The following is a 22952-nucleotide window of genomic DNA, read 5'->3' as shown; positions in this document are numbered from 1 at the left end:
TCCTCCTGGAAAGCGAAGTAGGGGCGGTTCGCTTTGCCTCACGGCATGTCTGCTGTTAAAGAGAGAGGGTGGTGGTGGATGGATGAATGATGTTAAACTTTATTTAGTTATAGTTACAGGTAAGTAGCCGTGTTGGTCTGACGTAGTCGAAACAAAATTAAAAAAAATTCCTTCCAGCAGCACCTTAGAGACCAGCTAAGTTTGTCATTGGTATGAGCTTTCGTGTGCATTTCGTGTGTATCTGAAGAAGTGTGCATGCACACGAAAGCTCATACGAATGACAAACTTAGTTGGTCTCTAAGGTGCTGCTGGAAGGAATTTTTTTATTTACTTATTTAATTGATTGCACCTGTTGTTACAAAAAAAGAGAGAGAGAGAGGTGGATGTTGTTAACATTTATTTAGTTATTTAATTTATTGCATTTCTATCCCCCCTTTTCATCCAAGGAACTCATGGTGGCGAACATGGTTCTCCTCTTCCTAATACCCACAACAGCCTTGTGGGGTAGGCTGAGATACAGTGACTGGGTCAAGGTCATTCGTTGAGCTTCATAGCTCGAGTGGAGATTTGAGCTCGGGTCTCCCAGGTCCCAGTCGGTCACGCCTAACCGCAGTGGCGAAGTAACGTGAGAATAACAGTGAAGCGATGAAGGCGGAGGTGAAACCGCTCTAAAGCGGTAGTCCTGCACCCTCTTACCTTGAAACCGATGGGACTTAATTTTAAGTGGACACATTAAAAGGGTGCACTCATATTCATACCTAACTGCGAATAAGCCCTATTGAATTCCGAGTTAGGCACAGAAACAGAATTGCGCTCCACGACAACTATCAGTTTAACGCTATGCGTGTTTGACTTGAAAGTGAAGTTTAACGGGACTTGCTTTCTAGTTTGTAGATCGCTGGCTAAAAACAACAGCGCCGCTTTAAATTAAAATGAAAACCCAAATTCAGTTTGAGGCCGGAAGTGTTGGCCACAGATGCGGCATGGGAGCCTTACCTTCCTCTTCGGGGAACGTGGCTCAAGAGCCGGGTCTCTTTAGTCCCAAAGCAGTTCCGAATGGCAATTCCGGTATGGCATCGAATTCGGTTGACAAAGCGGTCCGAGTTACAGCGATAGAGGGACAATATCTTCGCGCGTAGAAAAAACCTCAAACCACTTTGGGCGGCCCAGGCGTCATCGAGGGTTGCTACGCCGGTGGCAGTGAGATTTGCTTGCGTGGGATGGGTGGTATTGTTGGGTCAGGTTAGCCATATTGAGTCCTGTGCTGTCGGTGCGTTCTTTTTGTTGTTGGGCTGTGTAGGATTTCTGTAACTCTGAGATGCAAGGTAGCTTTCCTCTGAGACGGAGTCGAGAGGATTCAACTGAATGGTTCCCTAAGATTCCTATTTGCGCATCTTAAAAGATGTGCTGATTCCTGGCGCTAACTTTTTTTAAAAAAACAAACAAAAAACCCAAACATTTTTTTATAAAATGTTGCTCTTTCAAAGCGTCTCGGGGAAAGGGGCGCTTCTGGTTTCGCATTTACTATTGGCGCCTATGTGCTTCCACCATTCGTGCCCCGCATATGGAGGAGACCAAGGATCGCGATCGGGTCCGGAAGTGGGAGGTTGCGCGGAGCGCCGCTCGGCCGCGTTGCAAGCAGAGCTCCTCTTTGGGCGGCGCCGGCCTTCCTCGGGAAAGAAGCATCTCCGGCTCCGTTGCGCCGCCTCCCGCGTGCTCCCCTCCTGCCCGGTGCCATGTCCTCCTCCTCCTCCAAGAGGAAAAGCAAGGGGCGGCCTCCCCACCCGGACGCCGCTTCATCCCCGCTTGCCTTGCGGCAGGAGGTTCCCGAGGTTCCCGGCAGGCTGCGCTTGGCTGCTGCAGAGTTCCTGAGCAAAGGTAAGGCTGGCAGCCCTGAGCCTCGGCTGGCAGAGCTAAGCGACTCAGCTGGAGCCGCTTTTTCTCAATGATGTTGTAGTCCTGCATCATGTGGAGCTTGTTTAAAACAACTACGATTAGCCAAGCAAGCATGGTTTGCTTGCGTCCTCGACGCCCCTCCCTGTTCCCGTTCACAGCCCCCCCTCCCGGGAAAGTGGGACTGGCCCACGATCACTCCCTGAGCTCCATGCAAATGAACCTTGGGCACGCACTCACCCATCATTGCTTTCGCAACTATGCCGCGCTTTCCCTCCCGAACTCTTCTGTCTTGCAGTTTTGTCCTCGACCCTCCTTTCCTTTAATGGGGAAGCAGAACTTCCTTCATTTAAGTCGAGTGAGTTGTAAGTTCCTATGCCGCTCTATAGTTCCCAAAGTGCAACTTGAGTTTTGTGTTGCCTCCGACACAAGTTTATGCGGTGATTGCAATGTGTCGGTTTGACATGCAGGCGTCTTTCTTCAATTGGAATCTTGAAAACACCCCCCCCCCCCAACTTTGGTGTGTGTCAGATGTGTGTGCATGGAAAACTCCACATGCAAGTTCTCTACTCGCTATGACCCATAAATATCCAATTCTCTGTTGTCAGTCTTCATAGGAGTTAGGTAACTGCAAAGTGGTTCAGAGGAGACAAGTGAGGGAGAGGCAGTTTGCTTATCCCCCCCCCTGCCCCCCAGATTGATGTCCTCCTTTCCTCCAAGAATCTCAAGGCTATTCTGCATGTGTTCGTAGGAACACAGCCAAGGTCTATTTAAAACAAACATCTGTAGCAAAATCTTACCATGTATCCAGCATGGAAATTTTTAGGATGGTGTCCTAGAGTTTTTCTGGTCAATTGCTTTAGATATTATTTCCATAAATAAACATTTTTGCACTTTCATATTCTGTTATGGCTGATTGCGAGGGCCAATAGTGTAAACAACTTCTGATACGAAATTAGACACAATAATTTCTGTGACAATGCAGTTGGTTACTCATAGTACAGTGGTACCTCGGTTTGCAAACACAATCCGTTCTGCGGAGCAGTTTGCTCGCCGAGGCGTTCGCTCGCCGAAGGCACGCTTCTGCGTGTGTGCGAAGATCGCTTCTGCGCATCCGAGCGCCGCGGAACCCGGATGTAAACATTTCGGGGTCTGCGGCGTTCGTAAACGGAGGCGTTCATAAACGGAGGTAGGCGTAAACAGAGGTTCCACTGTAATGTTTTTCTTTTGGGGGGTGGGTGGGTTTACATTGCTAGAAATCGTTGCTTGAACAAATGATAAATCACAGCACACATTGTTTCTTCTTTCATTTTAGCAGATGACAAAGTCCCCAAAAGTTACAGAACATCTCTTGTGCAGCTGGCCCTCAACAACATGAAACTGGCAAATATATGCATAGGCCGACCAGTGTTGCTCACCAGTAAAAATGGAAAACAAGAGGTGATGATTCTTTTCATGTTGAATTGTTGGCATGCGGTAGTGATGGTGGAAGAATGGTTATGCTGAATCAGTGGGAAGCAATTCAAACCTGCGTTTCTTGACATGGTACAGCCCTCCATGGGATTTCCTGGGAGAAGGCTTGGCTGATTTCTAAGCTTTACGTTGAGAAAGAAATTTCTGATATTGGGGTGTGGTGCTTTTAAGCAAATGATCAGGTCCTCAGAACTTATGAAGTTCTCTAGGTGTGGGCAACCTTTGGCCCTCCAGATGTTGTTGAACTTCATTTCCATCAACTAGGGCTGAGTTAAGTGATCTTAGAAGTCAGCTTGAGTTTACTGTTTTAACTTTCGTAAACCACTTTGAGGGTGGTTGTTGTTTACAATCTGTGTATAAATTTAAACAAACAAACCTCACTGCAGCGTTCTGCACCAGCTGCAGCTTCCAGAACAATCCCAAGGGAAATCCCACGAAGAGCAGATTGCAGTAGTCTAGTCATTGCTGTTATTCATTTATTTCCTATAATCTATTCTATACATTGCTAGATTATAAAAACCCCTCAAAGCAGTTTACAAAAAGATAAGGCATTAAAATAAAATAAAAATATTTGCAGCCCTACTTTCAAGCCTACAGAAGCTAAAACGCTACAATAGATTAAAAGGATCTCAACTTTCTGGGCAGGCTAGTCTAAAGAAGAATGTTTTAGGAGGCACTAAAAAGGGTAAATTGAAGGCACCTGCTTGATCTCAATAGGCTGGGAGTTCCAAAGTTGAGGTACTGCCACACTAAACAACCGAGTTCTCACAAATGTGGATCAGGCATTATGTGGCATGTGTAATCCTGCCAGTTCTACCAATTGACACAGAATTTGTTGTTAAACAAATAGGAGCCTATTGCAGACTACCAGATATTTGTAAATAGATCCTGCCCTCTCCTGTACTAAAGGCAACCAAGGCTTTGCTATTTTCTCCAGGGCTATGATTTCCTGGAGCTTGTGGAAAGTGATGGTACAGGGAGGAGAAGCAAGGAAGGGAAGATATGATGGAACACAGTCTCTGAAGCAATTTCTTGGAAGTGTTGTGGCCTTTCTGGTGAACTGCAATTTTCCATTGCATCCAGAATGGAATCGCACAGCCCTTGCACCTGCTACCCACAAGTAAGGGAAGGAGCGCTGTGCTGTTTCTGCATCTTTACGGCTTCTGGTCCGAGAGAGAGAGAGAGACCCGAATAATATACCAAATGCTTCTTGTCTTTTCGCATGTTGCTTCTGAATGTCAAAAGCTGCCTTTTAACGAGTGACACCACTGGTCCATGTAGCTAAAAGGTAAAGGGACTCCTGACCGTTAGGTCCAGTCGTGACCGACTCTGGGGTTGCAGCGCTCATCTCGCTCTATTGGCCGAGGGAGCCGGCGTACAGCTTCCGGGTCATGTGGCCAGCACGACAAAGCCGCTTCTGGCGAACCAGAGCAGCACACAGAAACACTGTTTACCTTCCCGCTGTAGCGGTACCTATTTATCTACTTGCACTTTGAGGTGCTTTCGAACTGCTAGGTTGGCAGGAGCTGGGACCGAGCAACGGGAGCTCAGCCCGTCGCAGGGATTCGAGCCACCGACCTTCTGATCGGCAAGCCCTAGGCTCTGTGGTTTAACCCACAGCACCACCCGTGTCCCTACAATGTGCCTACATGTCCCTCCATGTAGCTAAGGATGGTCTAATTTGATTATCAGCTGCTCTCCAGGGTTTCATATGGGACATTCCCAGTCCTATCTGGAGATTGAACCTGGGACATTTTGTGTGGAAGGGAGATGCTCTGCCATTGCTTGTCCCTCTCCTGTGCTCACTGCCCCCCCCCAAAAAAAAAAACCCTGAGGATTGAGAGGAGCAGTTTAAGATTTGTTAATTGCTGGTTCTGTGTGTTATATTTTGGATAGGTTTGTACTGCATGGCCTGTTGCAGGCTTTCCTGGTGGAAAAATTGGCTTAAGTGGAATTACACAAAAAAATCTGAAAGTGGGACTTGGCGAAACAGTCATTGTTGAGCCTGTGACTGGTGCTGTTATGCAGGCAGAGGACGTACATTTGAAGCTGAGGTATGTTGAAAATATATGCATTTTTCTCCTGTCTTCCAATGGCCAAGACAGAACACACACACACCACCCCTCCCTATGGTTTCTCCGGCTTTCGAGAGCCACCTGGGGGGGGGGCGCATGCAGGGGGAACCCCATGACACTAGTGAAAGTCCTCTTATGAGTGTCTGCTAGTGGGACATGTGAGTTGGACCAACCCACTGTCTATTTTAAACTATGGCTTAATGTAGGGTGGGAACTGGTCCAAGAGGTATTTCCCGAAGGCAGATTTGTAGAGTTGGGCGTATTGATTTAATATACCTGACACGCATAGGGTGCAAGGTGACTTTGTTAATGGGCGACACAAGGGAGTTACTGGAGTTGGAATGCAGCATTTTGGTGTCACCTCTGCAACTTTTCATCTCTTTCATGGTGGTACTGCATTTCTGACAGCACCAAATCCTATCATACAGTCAGAATGCAGGAAGTTGAACCCACCCTATAGTATATGATTGGAACCAGCATTTCCCATGTTCTGCAAAAGAAAGATCGATATAACTACCATATATATATATATATATATATATATATATATATATAACGGAAACAGAAAATTTCCTTAGGCTGCAGTCCTCTGCTCACTGACCTGGGAGCAAGTCACAGTAAAGTCAGTGAGACTTTCTTTTGAGTAGATGTGTATGATTGTACTGTTAGTTTCTTAAGCTAGGCTACATGTGGTTGTTCTTGAACAGGCATCCCCAAACTTCGGCCCTCCAGATGTTTTCGACTACAATTCCCATAATCCCTGACCACTGGGTCCTGTTAGCTAGGGATCATGGGAGTTGTAGGCCAAAACATCTGGATGGCCCCAGTTTGGGGATGCCTGTTCCTGAATTACACTTGCTTTAGCAAAAACTTTCTATTCATCAGTTATTATTGATGTAGGTAATATAGTTCCATGTTGTAATTTTCTGACACATTTCCAGGAGCGAAGATGCTTGCCTTAATGTGGATGAGTTGACTGCCAGTCTCCTAAGAAATCTAGGTATGGGTTTTAATCTGTTTGTTCTTGGTGTATTATGCCTTTCTAATCACCTTTTCTTTCTTTCTTTCTTTGGAATGCTAAATAACACATTCTGTGCTAAAGTTTATAATTGTAAAAAGTGACAGAAAATACTGCATTTCCTTTCTTCTCCCATATTGTCACCCAGCATGTGAAAAGTTCTGTAGGTAAGGATTGAGTCTTCAAATAGTCAATACATGACTCTGGTTTAATGGTAATAAAAAGAATGGGAGAATTCAGAGGATTTGAAACTTCACGCTTCAGCCACACCATTGCCTATATTTCAAATTCCTTTATTTTTATTTTTATATTCCTCCACCTTCCTTTATTTTTCCATTCCCCGATTTTCTTTAAAAAAGCTTTTATTTATTTAGAAGAATAAGAAAAATAGCAAGAGGATATACAATTAAAAAAACAATATTATCACCATTCCATCTGATAGCCACATACTGTGAGAAGCCAAAACTAATATAAAAATACAGAAATAAATTACATATTGCACCAAAGTAAGACATTGTGTTTGATCTAGACTACCTATGGGGGGAACTCTGTCCACTATACAACCTTGGTGCAGGGGGGGTGTAGCTTTTACCAGTTTCCTCATGTGGTACCTGAAAAGTTGTTCTGGAAGGCCGGGAGTCTTATAGAACAGAGTGGAAGGCAGTGCTGGTGGGAAGGTAGAATTAGGGGAAATAATGTTTTCCTCCAGCGGGAGTCTCTCCTGAATTTCTGGCCCAAAGCTGGAATGAAACATTTATTTACACAGTATCTTTTAAACATGAACAGCTGGGGGGGGGTAAAGGATTATGTTTTTAAGATCTCCTGTTTTGTTTCTTATAGATGGAAAGGTGGTTTTACCAGGAAACCTCCTGCAAATCACTTTCTATGGCCGATCTTGCAACCTGATGGTTACAAAGGTGAAAGGAACAGATGGGGTTCTGCAGGAAATGCAGGGCAGTCCCGTTTCTAAGCTAGAACAGAAATTGTCAGTTGATACCAGTGATTTTGACTTATCTGTGCAACTTGACAAACTGCTCATTGAAGACAGCCAAGAAGGAACGTCTACCAGCACTCCATGCAAGCAGGTGGATCTCAGTTTATCAGTTAATGCTTCCATAGATACCATGGTGTGTGAGGAAGAGATTTCTGGTTCAACAGAGACGCAGTTATTTGGTGACCATGTCGCAGCCTCCACTCCGGCACCTGAATCTACCAAGTTAAAAGGTGGTGAGGCCTGCATTCCTGATGAAGGGTTACTGCAGACTAGTCAAACAGGAGCATCGTTGAGCTCTCAGCCATTTTACTTCATTTCTTCAAGGACTAGGATAAGTTTCGTTGAATCACGAACTAAAGAAGCAGAAGAATGTAATCTGGAAACGAAGGTTACTTACAGTTCTATAGGTGGACTCGATAACCAGCTAAAAACCATAAGAGAAATGATTGAACTTCCCTTGAAGCAGCCTGGCCTGTTTAGAAGTTATGGTAGGATAGATGTGAATTAGATGCTTTGTTAACAACTTGCTATTAAATATTTGCATATCTTTCCCCTGCAAAGAGCAGCATTCTTTCTGCCCTGATGATAGATCTTTTGCTGCTGCCTATAACTGATTTTACTCGCTGTTCTGTTATACCTTCTTAGGCATGTAAGGTAGTGGAATATCTGTTCATGGTTTTGCAGAGTGTTTGTTCTCTGGCTTAAGAATGTGGTGGGTGGGTGGATGCCAATGCATTTTGTTGTCATAATTAATGTGTTTTAGCACCTTTATTATTTTGTAAGATCAGGATTGCAGTTCACTTTCTATTACGTTTTTATTATGGTTTCAGTGGGCTTCAGTAAACTATACTTACTGTAGTTTACTTTAAAAAAAATCTGTATTGTACAGCATTGTAAGCTAACATTGATATGTAGGCTGTAAGTACTAAAGTTTTGCCCAGCACCGGAAGTAAATAAAACTTAATTCTGAGTAGGCAGAGTTAGGACCGCACTGTCAATATCAGCAGAAGAATTAAATATGTGCCTGGCTCTGTCCCGTTGAAATCCATGGGACTCCAGTTTGAACTTTGGCTGCATTCTGTCGGAAGCTTGTAAGGGTTCAGAACATTTGCAATGCAATCCTATGTCCCTGTTCTCTTGGAAGCCTGTCTCATTGAGTTCAACAGGTATCACTGTCAAGTAAGTGTGCATAAGATTGTAGCTGTGTTGTAGCAATTTTATTTCTGTTTAAGTTTCACTGTGTGCCGAAGCACTTACTCCCTAGCAGCTGGGATAGTTCAGTTGGTAGAGCATGAAACTCTTAATCTCAGGGTTATGGGTTCTAGCCCCACATTGGGCAAAATATTCCTGCCTTGCAGGGGGTTTGACTAGATGACCCTCATAGTCCCTTCCAACTCTACTAATTCTATGATTCTATGAACTGTCTTTTCGACTGGAGCCCTAACACTCTAACCTTGCTTTTAGATTAAATTAAATTTGTTCCGGGGGTCTGTCCACAACCCGAAAAGTCCGTAGGCAGGGGTGCTGCTCCTGCGCATGCGTGCGGTGCGATGGAGCGCTTCTGTGTGCAGAGTGCTTCTGCGCATGTGCGTGGGGCGAAACCCAGAAGTATACACTTTCAGGTTTGCCGCGTTCGTAACCTGAAAGTTACATATCCAGAGCGGTACATAACTAGAAGGTCCATTGTACCAGAAATAGTGAGAGAGCAGATTTGATATCTTAGAGGGGTTTTTAAAAGTTGAGGCAGGCAGACCTGCTTTTAAATGACAGTTTTCAAAAGGCACAAATGTACAGCTGTTGTTTAAAATTGTTCATAGAAATGTGCTGTTGATATACAGTGGTGCCTCAACTTACGAATTTAATCTGTTCCGAAGGCACCTTCGTAGGTCGAAAAATTCCTAATTTGAAAAGCGACATTGGAAACGCGATTTCCCATAGGAATGCATTGGAAACGAAAAAAATGGTAAGTCGAAGCAACGCTATCTAAAACCGCCACGGTTTCTGTTTGGATGTCGAGAAATTTGTAAGCGTGCGGCCATTTGCCCCACTCGTAAGTCGAAAAATTTGGTTGTCAAGTCATTCGTAAGTCAAGGTACCACTGTATGTACTTGGAAATATTGCCGTGTGAGAGATCTCATTGCAAAAAGTTGCAAGATGCTAGTGTCTTCATATACAGTTAATGGTATTTTTCAGATTTGTCACTGCAGGAGTAGTTGCATCCTTATCATTATTAATTTTAAAATCTCTGCCAGTCCATGAAATGTGATCTCTTCTTCTTCTATCTGACTCGTTAAAGGAATCCCACCTCCACGAGGGGTGCTGCTTTATGGTCCTCCAGGAACAGGGAAGACCCTGATAGCCAGAGCAATTGCAAATGAGGTTGGGGCTCATGTCTCCACCATTAACGGCCCAGAAATAATAAGCAAGTAAGTCTTCCTCATTTATTTATCCGTGCTTTGCTTTTTCCTGCTCTCCAGCTGCTGTTTTGTACCTGCTTAAAACAAAACAAAGACCCACTTTAGAGCGGCAGTATTTTTTGGAAAATAGGTCACTTCTACATCCGTCAAGAGAAGTGAAGGAATGATTAATGATCTGTTTATAGGAAACTGTTTATACAGCGTTTAAGTATATGTGCCCGTGGGGAGAACTGCGAGGATGAAATGCCCAAGTTTTTGTAAACAGACAAAAATAAGCTGCTAAATGGTTTTCGATTTTGTTGCAGGTTTTACGGAGAAAGTGAAGCCAAGTTGCGACAGATATTTGCCGAAGCTTCCTCACGGTATGCCTGTGCTCTTGGGGGGAAGTTATTTTATTCTAAATAGTTCAGTTTGTTAGCTTCCAAGCCCAGGACATGAGATTCCTGGTACGAGCCCCAGAGTCTCTGTTACAGCCTGTGAATTCTTAGAGGCTTGTAAAATTTTGTCTGGTGACCAGGGCCGGAGGCAAAAGCAGAACAAAGCAGGTGAATGTTACCTTTGTGCACTAGGTGAATTTCTACACACTCTCACACACCACTCTCCAGGCAGTGAAGGGGCATTATCAGAGCCCAAGAATACATTCCAGCCAGGCAGAAACACTCAAGGAGGGTTCACAGTTAGGCTGATTAGGGGCATGGCCTAAGGGGAGAGGAAGTGTGGCCAGAAGAAGGACCACATACCCCAGGGGCCAGATAGAGAGTCACAGAGGGCCACATGCCACACACCCTGGGCCTGACGTTCCCCACTATTGTTGCATAAGACTGTGTACTAGAGGAGTTAAAAATACCCGAATCCTCTTTGTTCAGGTGTTAAGCAATGCCTCAGACTGTATTTTTAGACCAGGATTGTTTTAAACTAGCCGATGCAGAATTTCAATAACCATTTCAGTGCTTAAGTTGATGAGATCTATCTGGCTGTGTCTTCCTAATGTGCCTGTTTCAAGAGATGTGTTGCTTTCCATTATTTCCTTTTCAGCTGCCCATCCATCATATTTATTGATGAAATCGATGCACTCTGCCCTAAGAGAGAAGGGGCACAGAATGAAGTTGAGAAGAGAATTGTAGCATCCTTATTGACACTGATGGATGGCATTGGATCAGTAAGTCAACTACGATGGAGTTACTGGCTCTTTGGTGGGCCTGAAAAAATGGTTGTGTTCATACAACTTACCTTCCTGTGGAATTCTTTGGCGATGAGTTGGTAAATTTCCATATTACAGAAATAAGGCCTCTTTTCACTGGGATTGGGCTCATAAATCTTCCTATGTGTCCTCATCTGTAATTGTTATAAGGTAATGGCATTCTGTAAATAGTGTGAAAAGCACTGCATTCAGTTGTGCTTAGTTCCAAGATAGCATGCATAGAATTTCAGCCTTAGCCGGAGAGACTTTGCTTAAAGACAGCAAGTCTCATGGTTGAGTGGAGATATAAACCTCAATCTCCAATCCCAAAGCACAGCATTGTTCTTGAATTACAGTGAACCTGTTTTGTGTTGGTCATTCAGGAGGGCAATGAAGGGCAACTCTTAGTACTTGGAGCCACGAATCGTCCCCATGCTTTGGATTCAGCCCTACGCAGACCTGGCCGCTTTGATAAGGAGATAGAAATTGGGGTTCCCAACGCTCAGGACCGACTGGACATTTTCAATAAGCTTCTTAACAAAGTTCCTCATTCACTGACAGCAACAGAGCTGGTTCAGTTGGCTGACAGCACCCATGGATATGTAGGAGCAGACCTAGCTGCAGTGTGCAAAGAAGCAGGTGAGCTATAAACACTTCTATATCAATAACTGAATAAGTGTGTGGTTCTTGTCAGTGAAGACAAATTTTAATAAGCAGGGCTGAAAAGAAGGAACGGTTGTTCATTATTCATTGTTGAGGTCATTTTGGTTGTGTTTAATAGCCAGTGGGAAAAAATACTATATATTAAATATGACCTTTACTTTTAAGGAATGTAAACTTTGTTCAATTGTGCATTTGCTCATACTTCCTTAATATTGCAAAAAAGGCATTTGTTGTCTGGTTTTTGCAAGTGTATTTAAATTTAACTGATTGTTTAAACAGCAGATCATCTACTAAAAAAATGATTGACAACCTTCTTAACATTTGAATTCTGTTTAGGGGACATTTAATTCAGGTGACTTTTCTGAGCATGGTGTTTTCTGTCCAGCCGACTGCTAGGGTAAACCTGTGCTACAAATAGAAAAATAGGTGTGGCTATATTTATTTTGGGCACTACAGTACTATGCTGATTTGAAGAGTGTGTAAGCTTATAGATAACTGAATGAGAAAATTAGGAGTAAGTCGCATTGAGCTCAGTGGAACTGACTTCAGATTGAATGTGCATAAGATTTCACTGCTTATTTTGTGTAAAGTGAACAGTATTTTATTACAAATGGCAATAACTTCAATAATTTCAGTGGCATATTTGCAAAGTAAATGGTTACAGGTAGGTAGCCGTGTTGGTCTGGATCGAAGTAAAATAAAAAAATTCTTTCAGTAGCACCTTAAAGACCAACTAAGTTTTTATTTTGGTATGAGCTTTCGTGTGCATGCACACTTCTTCAGATACAGTGAAATGGAAGTTTCCAGGCACTTATGTAGAGAAGGGGTGGGGAGGGGTGGGGATGGGGATGGGGAGGGGGGATCACTCAGAAGGGTGGTGGAAATGGGTGATTGACTGACTGATAGCTGTTGATGACCGCAAACGACTGCAAATGGTTTTGCATGAAAAAGCAAGGGTTGAGATGGCTGAAGATCGCTTATCATGTATAATGTGATAAGAACCCGATATCTCTGTTCAAACCAGGTCCCTCCATGGTTTTGAGCTTGGTGATAAGTTGCAATTCAGCAACTTCTCTTTCCAGTCTATTTCTGAAATTCTTTTGTAGTAAGACAGCTACTTTGAGATCTTGTATAGAATGTCCTGGGAGATTGAAGTGTTCTCCTACTGGTTTTTCTGTCTTCTGGTTCCTGATGTCAGATTTATGTCCATTTATCCTTATCTGGATCGAAGTAAAATTTTTTTATTTTTTTATTTTACTTCGATCCAGACCAACACGGCTACCTACCTGTAACCAGAACTATGGAAGGCACCACATTGAGCCGCATGAAATGGAAGTCCATCAACCTCACCAAGAAACTTGCCCAGGTACAAACTGACATCCTCTTTCTATCTAAATGCAAAAACCTGGACATTGTACCTAAGGGTCTTAGAATTAAGAACCCTCTTCAATCAACTTATCCCACAGAATATGCCAGAAAACTATGCCACACTTTATCTAAGAAACTGCTGAAACATCTTATCGGCGTTCTGTATTCCAAACAGAAGTTAATAAAGGAGGAACTCTCTGCACTGGAGAACTCCATCAGGAATCACCCGGCCTGGCAGAAGTTCCACAAGGAAAAACAAACCATTTACCACTCTCAACTGGAGTTACTGAAGAACCAGAAAAATAAAAAACTCTGCAACCTTTCCAACCTACAGGCCACCAATCAAAACAAGATCAACAACATTGTCAATCTTTCACAGCAAACACTCAGCCCAGCTGAGGAATCCGTCCTTTCACGGGGACTATCATTCTGCCCTGCCAAATCCCAACACATGATTCAGTTCTGCGGGGACCTGGAAGCATTTTTCCGCCGTTTACGCCTGAAGGAGTATTTTCATCACACACAAGAACAAGACAAAGTAGAACAAACTACATCCCCACAACACAACACCTCTCAACTTACTGGGGAACAACCATCACCCTCCAAACGCATCAATGAACAGAACATTGACCACCAACTACCACCGAAAAGAAGTTACACAAAAAGGGACTCCACATGGACCCCTCCTGATGGACGCAATACCACACTAGATCTGTACATCGAATGCTTCCGCCACAGAATCCAAACGGATGTGACCAGAAAACACCATCGCTTACAACAAAATCTAAACCATGCTGAAAGGAGAGCCATGGAAAATCTCAGGAACAACCCAGACATTATAATTAAAGAGGCAGACAAGGGTGGAGCTGTCGTCATCATGAACAAAACTGATTACATCCAAGAGGCCCACAGACAACTTTCCAATACTGCCTTTTACATGAAATTGGACTCAGACCCCACACAAGCATACAAAAAAGAACTGAACAAGATTATTAAGGAGCTACCCCTACACATCCAAGAACAGATCCTCACAAACACACCAGCGGAACCTCGGCCAGGAACTTTCTATCTTCTACCCAAAATACACAAACCAGGAAACCCAGGACGCCCCATCATCTCAGGTATTGGCACCATTACAGTGGGTGTTTCCGGCTATATGGACTCTGTTCTGAAACCATATGCTATCAGTGCTCCCAGCTACGTACGTGACACCACAGATTTTCTGAGGAAAATACAATATTTGAACAATCTTCCTAACAATACTATACTAGCCACTATGGATGTGGAATCTCTATATACCAACATCCCACACAATGATGGTTTACAAGCCATAAGGAACACCATTTCAGATAAAACCACAGCGGACTTTGCTACCAAACTCTGCCACTTTGTCCTTACCCACAACCACTTCAAATTTGGTGATGACCTGTTCCTCCAGATCAGCGGCACAGCCATGGGCACCCGCATGGCCCCACAGTATGCCAACATCTTCATGGCAGATTTAGAACAACGTTTCCTTAACTCCTACCCACTCAAACCTCTCCTGTACCTGCGATACATTGACGATATTTTTATTATCTGGACACATGGACAACAGACCCTGGAAACCTTCCACCAGACATTCAATGACTTTCACCCCACCATCAACCTAACAATGAACCAATCTATGCAAGAAATACATTTTTTGGACACTACTATAAAAATACAGGATGGACGTATAGACACCACCTTATACAGAAAACCAACTGACCGACAAACATATCTACATGCTTCTAGCTACCATCCCAAACATACCAAACAATCCATCGTATACAGCCAGGCCTTACGTTACAACCGCATCTGTTCCAACTCTACAGACAGAGAATCTCACCTAAGAGATCTACAGCAAACCTTTTTAGAACTAAAATATCCACCTGATGAAGTTAAACAACAGATCAACAGAGCCAGACAGATACCTAGAGAGAACCTGCTGCAAGACAGACCCAAAAAAGAAAATAACAGAACACCACTAGTCATCACATACAGCTCCCAAGCTAAAACAGTACAACGCATCATCAGAGATCTACAGCCTCTCCTGGACAATGACCGCTCCCTTTCTCAAGCTCTGGGAGGAAGACCTTTCATTGCCTACAGACAGCCACCCAATCTTAAACAACTCCTCACCCACAATAATACAACCACCAGACTTAACATGGACACTGGTACCAGAGCCTGCAATAAACCCAGATGCCAACTTTGCTGCCACATACACCCAGACAACACCATTACTGGCCCCAACAACATCCAACATACCATCTCAGGACTATTTAATTGCTCATCCTCTAACATTGTGTATGCCATCAAATGCCAACAGTGCCCTTCAGCTCTCTATATTGGACAAACAGGCCAAACCCTACGCCAAAGGATAAATGGACATAAATCTGACATCAGGAACCAGAAGACAGAAAAACCAGTAGGAGAACACTTCAATCTCCCAGGACATTCTATACAAGATCTCAAAGTAGCTGTCTTACTACAAAAGAATTTCAGAAATAGACTGGAAAGAGAAGTTGCTGAATTGCAACTTATCACCAAGCTCAAAACCATGGAGGGACCTGGTTTGAACAGAGATATCGGGTTCTTATCACATTATACATGATAAGCGATCTTCAGCCATCTCAACCCTTGCTTTTTCATGCAAAACCATTTGCAGTCGTTTGCGGTCATCAACAGCTATCAGTCAGTCAATCACCCATTTCCACCACCCTTCTGAGTGATCCCCCCTCCCCATCCCCATCCCCACCCCTCCCCACCCCTTCTCTACATAAGTGCCTGGAAACTTCCATTTCACTGTATCTGAAGAAGTGTGCATGCACACGAAAGCTCATACCAAAATAAAAACTTAGTTGGTCTTTAAGGTGCTACTGAAAGAATTTTTTTATTTTGCAAAGTAAATGGTATTAAAAAGCGAGCCCTTCTGTTGTGAGCTTTCTTCATCAGTTGTTATACTGGGGCGACATCTAGTGGTGGGAGAATGGTTTCAACCAATCTAAACACATCCACTAGCTGAAAGAAATTGCTTACAACTCTGCGACAGTGAACAGATTCTTTAGATTTAAGAGTCTACAATAACAAAGAACCTTAAATAATTGTAAGTAGGTACAGCTTGCTTCACTGTTTTGTAAACCTAGGCTATTGGTGTATTCTGTTATAGAATATGAAGTCTCCTGCCATTTTTAATTTTTTTTTACATATGGTAAAGTTTCTTAATAGAGCTTGTTGTAGAATGTTTTCTTCATGAAAGTGCTCTTCTTTCTTTTGAAATCTCACAAGGGTAAAATACGCTTCCATCAAAAACCAGTTTAGTCATTGGATAGAGTTGTCCAGATTTGCTTTATAATATAAAATTTATGGAGCAAAGCATCATTGTCTGCATAACTAGGTGATGATATATCTCAGTATAATGTCTTAAAAAAACCAAAACGTTTTTTCTTTAAATAAAATGAGCTTCCCTCTATACAAAATCCTTCTCACCATTTGTATCCATAAGATTGATAAGAGCTGTTTATATATACCACTGCAGTGGTTTTGTATCCAGGTATAATTTTTGTTGATGCTCCCTTACTTGGCCTTTTGGGACAGGAATAGCTCACTTTCACTTAATTGCACCCCCCCTGATTCTGTAGCCCCCCCTTAAATCCCTGTAAAAGGCAAGACTACAGTAAACCATGCCCAAATAAAATCTTTTACTGAATGAAAACTTGTGCATTGCAAGGAAACATACTGTACTGTCAATGAAGACATTTCCTCTACCTCTTCTACCTTATGCCATTGCCCTCTGGGAAACTTAATTTTCTGGGTCCTTTACAGGAAGCATGTCTCACCATAAACAGAGTATTCTCTTCTCCAAAGCATTTCTCTGAGCTCTGAACGCCTTGAGTACAATCTATTGTTGAAAGGCAAGTATTCCAAAAGATTGAGATTATATCCTTACCTAAAAAGAATGCTGTTTCCTTTCTTAGGCTTGGGTTTGTTTTTTTAAATGATGGGTAGTCCACAAAACAGCATTATGGGAGAATATTCTTGGAATTAATTGTTTCCTAGCTTTCCACCGTTTTCTTTTTTGACTTGTTCTGAAAAGTCTGAAAAGTTAATGGGTTGGAATATTTTCAGAATGCGGCACAGAGTGCTCTGATTTTTACTGTCTAAATGGTTGCCACCACTATGTAGAAATATGTCTATGCTCTTCTTAGGAAGCGGTACCCAACACGGTGCCCTCTAGATGTTCTTGGGCTACAACACCCTTCATCCCTGACCACTGGCCATTCTGGTAGAAGCTGATGAGAGTTTTATTTCTCTAAATCTTTATAATGATACAAAGGGAGACCTCCGCTGTATTTCAAAAACAGCATAACAAATGGCATGTTAACTGGGCAATGAGGATGTAAGTGGAATAAACAGTGCTGAATGTTATAAAGTGCCTAGCAACATAGGCTTCCAGATATAGCAATTCCTTATAAATTTATCCTTCTAAGGCTGCCTGTAAGTTTCAGGCAGGATTGATTATGAATGTAAATTTATTTTTCAGGAACTGAGAAGGGTCATCTTGTTTACAGTGAATGGAAAGGCTGGCTTGAAAAATGCTAACGCTTATCTTAAAAGATATTGTTGGCTACACTGTGCAGACTTCTTAAAAAGTTACAGATTCAAATGCTGAAAGGAATTGCACATGATTTAAATAGTGACCCTGTTTCCCTTATTTTAAGACGTAGAAATTTTAAAACGGAAATCAAGGGCTGGATCTATACCGACCTGTTCAACATTAATTGACCAATAGTAGATATGTCATTCTAAAACATCACAGGGCCTGCTTGTAAATTAAAGTATTTTTTCAGTGGCGGAGCTTCATGCTCCGGCACCGGGGGCGGAGAGCAGGCGGGGGTGGGGCTGGTGCACATTCTGGGGGTGTGATGCACATTCTGTGTGGCATGCGTTCTGGGGGCGGGGCGCCCAGTGTGGGTGGGGAAAGCAGCCGCGATGGTGCCCTTAGGATCGCGCTGCCCGGGGCGGGGCGCCCCTATTGCCCCTCCCTCCCTATGCCCCTGTGTTTTTTATCCTGTTTTATCCCCATCAAAATGCTGTCTTCCTGCTGCTGGTTGCTCTGCAGCGCCCTCTGGTGTCACATTTTAATGATGTACTGTATTATGAACGTTAAAACTAGGATGTTATGTGTCCATATATGTTATCAAAACCATTCCTTAACCCTCCCCCTTAATGTTAAAAACCATGAGTGTAGATCCCCCCAAGGTTAAAATCCTAGGCAGCCTCACTGGGTAGCCAGTCCCACTGAGCTTTGTAGGTCTTAACTTATAAGTAAACAAGCACAAAACAAGTTTTAGACCCTTGAAAGTACCGGTAAGTATTTCTGGAAGCTGCCAAGTTGTTTCTAGGCAATTACTTGGGGTGGGCTTAAAAGATAATTTTTTTGTCCTTCATGATGTTTATAAATCTTCATCCTGGCTGCAAGGAACATGAGTGCTTGCATAACTTGCAAGTAAACTTAAAACCACAAGCATAGAAATGACTTCTACAAAGTATTGGTGGTCTGTTCGCAGTCTGGCAAAGACCTGCTAAATCTTGAAAATGAAGTGAAGAATTGACTTCTCTCTCTCTCTCTCCTAGGAGGTAACATCCTGATACACCACTGCCTGTGTGTCCACATGCAAGGCATAATGGCTTTTGTTGACCAAAGCTGTAACATATGCTTGTGGGTTATTTTTAAGAACATCGGTTCGGAGTAATTGCTTTCATGTAGAAGTAGTTACATCTGGATGTTGATGCTTGAGGGAACATGTGTAAAACAAGATGGAACATGCTGATCTTCTACTTTCATCCAGAAACAATCCCCCCAACCCTTTGTTTCCTGTTCTTAAATGAACACTGTGATGGAACTAAGGGAAGTCAAACTTGGGCTGCAATGCTAAATATACTTTGCTAGTCAATATAAGCTCCTCAGTGGAACTCTCGACTCTCCATTTCATTCATTTGTTCCACATATGTTTTCAAATGTTGTATTTAATTAGACTCACACACATCTAATTATATATTTTGAGTCATGTTTGTTTGAATCTTGGCTGATAACTTTTTCCCTCTTCATATCTGCCCCTGTCAGTTAGCTTTCTGCGAGAAGCGCTTTGTATAGTTCTTCTGAAATTCCTGACGGCCAGCTGGTTGTCTGGCATTTCAGAAGTTCTGCAGAAGGGGACTTTTGACAGTCATCAGTCACCTGATGATGTTATGATGTCAGGTGATTGACAGGTTTGTCAAAATCCTCCTGCGGGGGAAAGTTATGTGGCTGGCCTTTTATAAGAATACTTTCTATCATAATTACAAACCCACTGAATGAGAAAATTGCACTTTTATATATTAAGTCTAAATCTAATTTTTATTTAGGTAACTTTTAGAACTAGTGTTCTGTTAATGAATTGGTTCTTCTCACTACAATTATTTCCAGCTGTGAATAGTTTTAGACTTGAGAATAATAATTCTCCTGACACTCTGCCTTGGCAAATAAAGCAAGTGTGTACAGTCATCGTTGTGGAAAAGAATTCCTGTGTAATAAAACTCTTGGAATTGAAATTAATCTGCTTTCCCCTTCTATGCCTTGCCATAACATCTGTTTAGGCCAACAGGCATGTTTCAGCAAATTCTAGGTTGTTCATGAAGGACTGTAAATTACATGTGCCTCCATGTAGCAGTTTAGCCAAGTGAACCTGCAGTGTATAGGTTGCAAAGGACCTGAGGGTTATACTTGTATGAACAGGATAAATCTTGTATTGCTTTCACAGCTAATTCGTAACATTACACACATCCCTTCCCCGTGTTTAAAATGTCGTGAGTAATGCACACATTCTCAACAGGCTTTTACTTAATAAACTTGGCATATAGACAAGGAATACTTATGTTTCATGCCTTTAGAGATCATACATAAAATGAACCACACTGCCTAACATTCATCTTCCTATGCTCTGCCCCACTATAGGGTAGTATTTGCTTATAGCTCTAATCCCCGTTACCTGAAGTGCCTTCATTGAGAAGGTAGGAAATGAACCTGGAACCCAGGGGGTGGCGCATGGCATGCTCTCATTCAATGGGTTTGTAATTCTGACATTTCTATAACAAGTCAATATAGCCAACATTTCCAAGTTCATTTTTATACACAGAATTCTCTAGGAACAACTCTAATTTTGTGTGCCTCCTCCACGAGAGGTCTGGAGGATGGTGGCACCATGAGAATGGGCCTTTTCTGCAGTGGCTCCCCATTTTTGGAATGCACTCCCCAGGGAGCCTTTCCAGGCTGCTTTGATACATATCTTTAGGTGCCAGGTGAAAATGTTTCTCTTCAACCAGGTGTTGGGCTGATTAACATTCTAAATGTGTTTTTGGGAGGGGGGTATTGTTTTGCTTTTATTACGCATTTTGTATTCTCAGTTTGTGTTTTTTTTTTTTTTGCTGTGAACTGCCCTGAGATATTCAGATATGCAAATTTAATTTAATAATAAAAAATTCATATTGTTTAGGGGGAAGAAATTTGACAACCCCTTCCCTTGTTTGTGTGGTTTAAAATGCTATTGTTGTATGCCATTTTGGATACAGATATTTGAACTAATAGAATGTTAGAGCAGAATAGATGGCCAGGCTAGAAGATCCTGCTGAGTTTTCTGTCTTCTGTTAAATCTGAATTACAGATTTGTAATTTCGAAGGTTCATCTGATGTTGATAAATAAACGAGAACAATTTTCAGGCAACTAACCATTCATGTTAATACTCAGGAGATATTCCTCACTACCAAATTCCTGAATCCCGTGCTTCTCACTTGGTGGCATATGCCTGACAAAGTAGACTTCCCCTTTTCTTGTTCTGTAGGTGGTGAATGCCGTGATGTGGTTCTTGCTGTTGTGTTCAGGTCTTGGTTGTGGGCTTCCTATCGTTCCTGGTCAGCCGCCATAAGAATAGGATGCTGGGCTAGTTGAGCCTTTGATCTGATCCAGCAAGATTCTTCATGAGTTTAGAATGTATGACTTATAAGGGGTTCTGATACGCAATTCTGAAGCACCACATTTTACTCCCCACCATTTTAGTCAAATTGTGGGATCATTCTTTTAAAAAAAGGGGATGGTTAGAAACGATTGTTGTTGTTGTTGTTGTTGATTACCATATTGGCCTGAATATAAGCCTCACTCCCCCCCCCCAATTCTGACTGTGAAAATTTAAAGTGCGGCTTAAACTTAAATAGAAATTGGCTTTTACGATATTGCTGCTGAAACAGACATACGGTAAAATGGAATGGGTGTGAGTGCCTGCGGAATTTTAAGGGAGTGACTTATATTTGGTTGTGGCTTATATTCAGGCCAATACGGCATTTAATTAATATGTTCCTTTTCAAAGTGTCCTGTAAGTGGTTTACAAGTAAAAAACAGATGATAAAGAATATAGTCACGCATAATTAAAATACACAATAAACAATTCATCAAAAGATAAAAAATAAGCATCCACCCACAACTAAACAATCTACAATAAACAATCTCATTAAAACAACATAACAGTTAATTAAAACAGGAGATCAGGGGGATGTTTGTCCAGATAAGTGTATTCTCAAGAGCTAGTTGGGGTGCCATAACTGACGGGGGGGGGAGGTCTCATATTTTAGCAGGCGAAACATCTCCAACATGAGGTGCCTCTGGCCCTGTTGTAATTTGGGTGCTGTCTTAGGAGCGGTGATGGCACAAGGGTCTCTTATGCTACACTGTTAAAGCCTTCCACTCTTGCTAGGTAGCAATAATTTTAGGACATTTGTCTATTTCTAATGTTTAGGCTTGGAGTGTTACTCATGTAACCAAAATGGATCCACCCATGCACAAGAGGGAGGTATCAATAACTTGATAGTTTCCAGAAATAGGAAATATCTATATACTGTATATAAAAATGTAAACTGGGCATGTGGGTAAGGGGGCACAGAACCCTCCCCCCCCAAACAACCAGTGAGACCTGAAAGTGTTTGGTAGCTTTGGAATGTTGACTGTGCAATGGAGTGTCATGGAGGACACCAAGAATATTTCACACTGCAACATTTTGTTGCAGGTCACACGAGTGGAAGAATGTGGGTAAATGCAGCAACTGGCAGCGATTTGCTTTTACAAAGGCTACATGAACCACATTTTTTAAAAAAACCTTAAAGCAAATAGTGTAGATTTTTATTTGTTTTGTTTAGGTGGTCTCTTGTTTCAGAATGATTACTTGTTTTGAATAAGAGTTGCTAGAGAGGTCAAATAATTAGTTGGTGGTAAGAGAACATGAAGCCACTGGAAATAGGTGCCATCTGATACATAAGTACCGTATGTGCTCAAAGCCAACTTACAATAGACGGTAAAGGATGCATCTGATCCAAAACGTGCTCCAACAAACCCTATCTGAAAAACCTCGTTTGTGTTGGCCAGATGTTCACTATTTTCTGGGCTGCAGTTTAAACAAAACGTGTGTTTTGAGTTCATTACTCAGGGCTTGTGCAATCTTACAAATTAGAAGCCTAATCTGGACGTCTTTTTTTTTCCTTTTTTAACGTGCCTTTAAGGAAAGGGTTATATATTTATCTTCCTGGCAAGGTACTGACTTTATCCTTTCCTGGCCATAATGCAACCAATTTCTAGGGTCAAGGATCAGCGGGGAGGGCAGGAACAAATGATGCTAACAAGAGGAAACAGGAAGAACCGAGGTCTTGCTTTCAATCTGTCTTTCATTATTCCTTTATTGTAAAATATTCTTTCAATTAAAGGCTGACCTGTAGCATGGTGTGTGCGCACCCATATCTTAATCATTAGAACGCTTAATGGAT

General features: G+C 42.4%; 1 protein-coding gene across 8 annotated transcripts in view; it reads left to right on the top strand.

The window, feature by feature from the left end:
* The first annotated feature begins 351 nt into the window (after positions 1-351).
* The window catches only part of AFG2A (AAA ATPase AFG2A), a 161343-nt gene continuing 138742 nt past the window's right edge, over positions 352-22952 (top strand). For 4 of the 8 annotated variants that reach the window (XR_015947767.1, XR_015947766.1, XM_088660359.1 and 1 more), the window contains exons 1-9: positions 361-1878; positions 3209-3333; positions 5263-5420; positions 6383-6441; positions 7300-7941; positions 9750-9879; positions 10176-10232; positions 10906-11029; positions 11434-11689. Coding sequence is in view for 5 of the 8 variants with exons in the window: in XM_088660359.1 (XP_088516485.1) it covers positions 1737-1878; positions 3209-3333; positions 5263-5420; positions 6383-6441; positions 7300-7941; positions 9750-9879; positions 10176-10232; positions 10906-11029; positions 11434-11689 (1693 nt within the window). In the remaining 3 variants the exon portion in view is untranslated. Of the gene's footprint in view, positions 1879-3208; positions 3334-5262; positions 5421-6382; positions 6442-7299; positions 7942-9749; positions 9880-10175; positions 10233-10905; positions 11030-11433; positions 11690-22952 lie in introns of all 8 variants that reach the window. The other 4 variants (XR_015947768.1, XM_035112917.3, XM_060278576.2 and 1 more) reach the window with 3 other exon arrangements.

This window comes from Zootoca vivipara, chromosome Z1, assembly GCF_965207765.1.
Source record: "Zootoca vivipara chromosome Z1, rZooViv2.hap1.1, whole genome shotgun sequence".
Classification (NCBI taxonomy): domain Eukaryota; kingdom Metazoa; phylum Chordata; class Lepidosauria; order Squamata; family Lacertidae; genus Zootoca; species Zootoca vivipara.
This window is presented reverse-complemented; position numbering and strand designations above follow the sequence as displayed.